This window comes from Hordeum vulgare, chromosome 7H (genome assembly GCF_904849725.1).
Source record: "Hordeum vulgare subsp. vulgare chromosome 7H, MorexV3_pseudomolecules_assembly, whole genome shotgun sequence".
Taxonomy (NCBI): Eukaryota; Viridiplantae; Streptophyta; class Magnoliopsida; order Poales; family Poaceae; genus Hordeum; species Hordeum vulgare.
This window is the reverse complement of record NC_058524.1, coordinates 567602173-567607531: the sequence shown is the minus strand read 5'-3', so window position 1 is coordinate 567607531 and position 5359 is coordinate 567602173. Positions and strand designations below refer to the sequence as shown.

The 5359-nt window shown below is 47.9% G+C and overlaps 1 protein-coding gene across 3 annotated transcripts; it reads right to left on the bottom strand.

The window, feature by feature from the left end:
• Positions 1-534: 534 nt before the first annotated feature.
• Positions 535-4833, bottom strand: LOC123412249 (iron-phytosiderophore transporter YSL15-like). 3 transcript variants are annotated; one of them, XM_045105195.1, is made up of 7 exons: positions 4439-4833; positions 4151-4320; positions 2389-2486; positions 2117-2251; positions 1820-2009; positions 1607-1724; positions 535-1525 (listed from the first exon to the last, which is right to left on the bottom strand). In XM_045105195.1, exons 1-7 carry the CDS (start codon positions 4830-4832, stop codon positions 585-587), a joined length of 2046 nt encoding a protein of 681 aa, XP_044961130.1. In that variant the 5' UTR covers position 4833; the 3' UTR covers positions 535-584. The 3 variants fall into 3 exon arrangements, with proteins under 3 accessions (XP_044961130.1, XP_044961131.1, XP_044961132.1); XM_045105196.1 differs by having other exon boundaries at positions 535-1510; XM_045105197.1 differs by having other exon boundaries at positions 535-1505; positions 1623-1724.
• Between the last annotated feature and the right edge of the window lie 526 nt (positions 4834-5359).

Genomic DNA, 5359 nt, shown 5'->3' with positions numbered 1-5359 from the left:
ACTCCATAGGCACGCAGTTTAGTCTCGGGAATCGGTGCCATTGGAGATAGCTCATTGGTGTTACATAATTCCGTGTGTGGAGATCTCCTACTGGGAAACGGTTTTCTTCGGGTCCACGTGCATGTGGTCATCCATCCACTACGGTTCCGGGAGAGTCCGCATCATCAGATCCACTTAGTGGCTTGACTCGAGAATTTCTTGACGGTGTCCCTTTCACTGATCTGGTGGCCACCAAAGTGGTGAGGCGATTGAATTCAACAAAAATATTTAAGATGTTCAGATGCACATTTTGGTCATCTTGAATAAAGGTTCCTTTCATCTAAAAAGCATTTAAGATAGCCAGAAAATTGAATTCAAAGAGTTCATTACATATTAGAGTAAATGTAGTAGATACACTTTGATTGAAAATATAATTACACACGACCAATATAAAATCTTAAGAAATAATGCTCACCACAAAAATCTAATGCCATGGAATAATACACACCATGAAACGTGCTCCAGAAAGCTCAAACTATGGAACACTTGCACCACAACACGTAAAATCCAAAGATAGTTGAAGAAGGTGTGACTTAGTAAACTCCCTAGCTGGCGGGAGTAAACTTCATGCAGATCGGAGGGTTAATCCTGGCAAGAGCAAGCAGTGAGGAAGGGAATACCCATATGCCATCCCCACATATCAAGCCGGATGCAACAGCAGGAACTTGGATGGCGGCATCCTTCTTGTTCATTTTCTCCCACACAAATACCACCAAACTCCCGATGCACATGTCAATGGCAAAGCTCCCACCTACAAGGAAAGGCACTGCCATGGCCATCGGCAGGGGCACATACTTCCCGTACTTCCATGGTAGGATATCCCTAGCAATACTTAGAAGCATCGCAAATGCAAAAATTCCAGCAGAGATAGAGAGGCAGTGTTTCGGCAAAGCTGAGAAGCCTTCCACACCGAGAATCGCCATACTACGGTATATGAGTGCATACGGTGCCCTCCAATAGCCATCTGGGTTACCAACATCAAATGCCTTGTAGAAAAGCATGAAGGTGAGGGGTGAGACTATGCAACCCATGCCAGTCCCAACGGCCTGTGCCACGAGCATAGATCTTGGTGATGTCGACGTGAGATAACTTGTCTTTAAGTCATGCATCAATTCGGCGGACATGAGGACCAGCTGCTTTACGAGCGTACCACCAACCAGGCCGGCAATTACACCATTTTTCTTGCCAGCCCAGGCTGCAAAGATGAAGAGGGCGATCTTGCCATAGTTGTAGGCCATGTTGATGTCAGTGAGACCTGCTCCATAGGAATTGGAGAACCCGAGCACGGGTGCAAGGAGATAGGCCACTATCACATAGTACCACTTGATCTGACGGAACATCAGAGGTATGCTGATTGATGAGATGATGCTAAGCACCGCGTATCCTGCGTATGCCATCCATGAGGGTATGTTGTCACTCTTGAAGATCTCGTCGCGCTGGATTTCCTCTAGCGAAGTCATACCGCCCTTGTCTGTCACTGGATTATCTTCATATGCTTAACACGTTAGAACAAAACCTGAGGTTAAAATGAGCAAATTGATATACCGAAAACATATGCTTTCCTCACCTTTCTTGGTAACAACATTGTGGTTTAATCGTTGATGTAGGCTCTTACTAGTGACATATGTGACCTTCAAGAACTGATAAAGACCATCTCCAATTATCAGGGCCACGCAGAAGAAGGCCTGTAACACGAGTGATTAATACTAGACTAGTGACATCAACTCTTTAATTCATGTCAATGATTTATAGAATTACTTGACCAAAAAAGGGTAGATACCTTGTAACCGTACAAGCTTTTCATGCTGCTTGCTGGTACATCTGCAGGGTACCAAATGCCCTTCTGTTTGCTAATGAGTGGCCACATTATCCCCCATGAAAGAACTGCACCCAAGAGTGTGGAGAGGTTCACTAGGTGTGAGCAAATCATCCCCGCGCCCACATACGTGAGGCTAAAGTCGAAGAAGAACCTGTCACACGAAATAACCTTAATTTGCAGAGTTTGTTGTGTACCAATAATTGCTGATATATTGTATCGAATCGTGAAGCTATAGAAAGAAAAAGAAAAAAAACATACGTTTGTTTCCATGCCTTGAGACCAAAAGTAGGGAACTGGACAAAACCGCAAACAGGGCCTCCAGTGTAGAACCACTGAAAGAAGCTCCACATAAAGCTGATCCCGAAGTATTTTAGAAATCCATGGACTTGCTTCCTGCAGTGGAAGGTGAAGATCAATTACATCCTGTTTGGTTCAATGGATTATTGAAACAGTGTAAATTTGGCCATTCAGAAAGGAATTTTTTTTGGCAATGTAATTGGCATAACAGGGGTAATCACACGAATCCATACTTTGCATTTTTGTCTCCCTTTGGGGTATGAAACCCGTTTATAAGAACAGCGGTTGCAGTCCCGCTTGGGTAAGTTAGTTTGTAGTCGACCACCAAAACCTGAATGCATTTTGCAAAACCATTGAGTCGCAAAGAAACAGTGATTAAAATTAGTTGTACAAGATCTCCAACGCATAATATATATTCCTCTTTAAACTTGTAGTCAAACAAATGGACCGTGAATATTGAGTTCAAAGTCCAAAAAATATATTTAATTGTTATATTCAGGAATATGCAAACGTGATGCAGTGGGAACCTAGCGGTGCCGTCATGGTGACTGAATTTGGTTCATACATTATCGGGTCAAGTGTTTGCTAGGGTCGCCTTCATATGGAAGTTTGAAGTCGTAGGTAAAGACTGCCATGACCGAATTTGGTTCATACATTTCGGGTCAAGTGTTTGCTAGGGTGGCCTTCATGGAAGTTTGAAGTCGTAGGCAAAGACTGTGAACATGGACATTTCAAAATTTTGTTTTCCGTCCATCACGAAGACAAAACTACCTCATATGCATGTATCATGTTACTCTCGAATCATTGATTAATTGTACTTCTCCATATGGCTACATAAAATTAAGGGAAACGTTTCTACCCGGCACGTCGGGTGAACCGCTGCGCCGGACGCACGCGGGCCGTGGGATCCTTTCTCATCACGCACCAGCTTCCCTTGGCCCACCATCCCCGCTTTTCCCCTCTTCTACCTCGCATTCATCGGTGTTGCAACCGAAAGAAACACGGCGAGGGACGACTAGCAGTGAGGCGAGCGGCGAAGACGAACAACGTCGAGCGACAACGATGAACAGCGACGGCGGCGGATCCCGACAGTGCTTCAAGCTCTCCGCCGCTCACGCGGTTTCTGACGAGCGCCTCCGGGCAGATCCGCGTTGTTCCTCCAAGCCGGCGTGCCACCTCTGTCGGATCTCGTCGGTCGGCCGTCATGCAGTCGCATCGGATGCCACCGGTGTTGGAGACAAAAAGCTATGACAGAGACGATGCGACGAGAAAAGCTTCAACCGGCGATAAAAATGCGACAACCGACATTGTCGAAAGCTTCAACCAGCGACGACAGGAATAGAGGGCCATCCACCACGCAACCATGCATGGAAGCTACAACCGGTGATAAAAAAACTTCAACCGGCTAGAAAAAAGCTTCAACCGGCAACAACGAAACACAAAAAGTTGCAATCGTTGACACAAAAGATTCAACCATATGCATGTTCGAAAAGCTTCAACCACAGACCAGCGAGAAAAAAGCTTGTCATTTTTTGCTACAGCCAGCAAGGAAAATAGCTTCAACCGTTGTGGAAAAAGCTTCAAGCGACATGAAAAAAGTTTCGACCAAAGTGAAAAATGCTTCAACCAGAGTTCCGGGGGGACAAGCATGTGCAAGCACGAGCGTCGACAGCGACGAGCGGCGAGCGACGGGGGGACAGGGCATGAGGGTGCTGCGACAAGCAATGACGACAGGGGAGAGGATGGGTGCTCGTGCGGCAGGAAGTCGGAGGCGCGCGGGGCGGTGCGCCGGTGCAGAGCGGACGAGATGCCAGATCTGACGGCTATCGGAGCTCAGATCAAATGGCTGCTGCCCGACCGGTCGAAGTGTTCGCGCCGATGTGCCGGTGCAGAGCGGTGCTCTAAAATTAAATGCTCTCTAATTGACCTAAGGCTCGCCCAACCAAGTCTACCATCATGAACGGAAGAGAGAAAAGGAGGATTAATTTCTAATACCTTTCTGAGGGGAATGAGGCTGAGGAGGCCCCCAAAACAGATGGCCAGGAGGAATCCCGTCATCCACCCAATGCCTGGCTCCTTGTAGCTCCCCGGCACGTTGCCCGGCGAGTCCCCGGCAAGCTCGTATGTCTTCTTGTTGAGGCCCAGCAACGTCGACCCAAATCCACCTGCAGCAGCAGCGCACGCACAAAGTAATTGCTAGCTACTCATCGAGAACCAGCACAAGAACGTATGGCGCGCTGGTGCTATGTGCAGTGTAGTTGTGTACTACTGGACGTGGCGTACCGGCACTTGCGATGGTGTAGCAGGAATCGGCGCAGGCCTGGATGATGGTGTTCTCCTGCCGGGTGAAGGGGCGGGACGAGATGCCGAGGCGGGCGAGCCCGCGGGTCCAGCCGCGGAGCGCGAGGAAGGCGACCAGCGCGGTGGAGACGTTGAGCGTGGGCACCAGCCCGGTGGTGAGGGCGATCTTCATCACGATGACGGTGTAGATGAACCCGATCAACAGCGCCGCCACCATTCCCCGCACCGTCAGCTGCTCCTGCCACGGCTGCACCGGCTCCAGCTGCCGCTCGCGCGCCAGCGCGGGGTCCGACTCCATGTCACCCTCCATGGCGATGTCGTCGACCTCCTTCTCGATCTCCGGCGCCACCCGTGTGCGGTCGGCTGTGACGTCCATGGTCAATCGATCTCCCTCTCCTCGACTATCAGCTCCTAGCTCGTGGGGCGGGAGATACGGTGATTGGTGATAATAATGCTCACGCAATGCCATAGAATTATATAGGGGTTCACGTAGAAATGTCAACTCCCAGTGCTGCAATTTTCTGTATCTATAGTAGTATTATAAATTATAAACTGGAATGCCCTAGCTAGTTGGGTATCACTACTCTTTTATTACAAGCATCTTTTTTTCCTTTTTTTAACAGGTGTAAACAAAATGCCTCTTCCCCAGTTGCAGATGAACACGCAAATAATTCGTCGACCATAGTACAGTTAGCTAGACATCTAATTCACATTTTTGTAGGTCAACTGATGAACTAGCTAGGCACAATTCAATCTGGGAGACTTAATCAAGTTAACAAAGAGATGAACGTACAAAAGTGAGAGTAATCCAGCAGTAGCCGCACTTTTCTTGCCGTTATGCATGTAGATTGTCGAAGTATGTCATTTTTGTGCCCTAAGTTTTTGCATCATATATTCATGTAA

Excerpts from the sequence above, each read along its gene's own strand:
- LOC123412249 (XM_045105195.1), bottom strand. The coding sequence starts at position 4,832 with ATGGACGTCACAGCCGACCGCACACGGGTGGCGCCGGAGATCGAGAAG. Across the intron at positions 1,725-1,819 it reads AAAGCTTGTACGGTTACAAG|GCCTTCTTCTGCGTGGCCCT; the intron begins GTATCTACCCTT and ends CTCGTGTTACAG. Across the intron at positions 1,526-1,606 it reads CAATGTTGTTACCAAGAAAG|ATAATCCAGTGACAGACAAG; the intron begins GTGAGGAAAGCA and ends AAGCATATGAAG.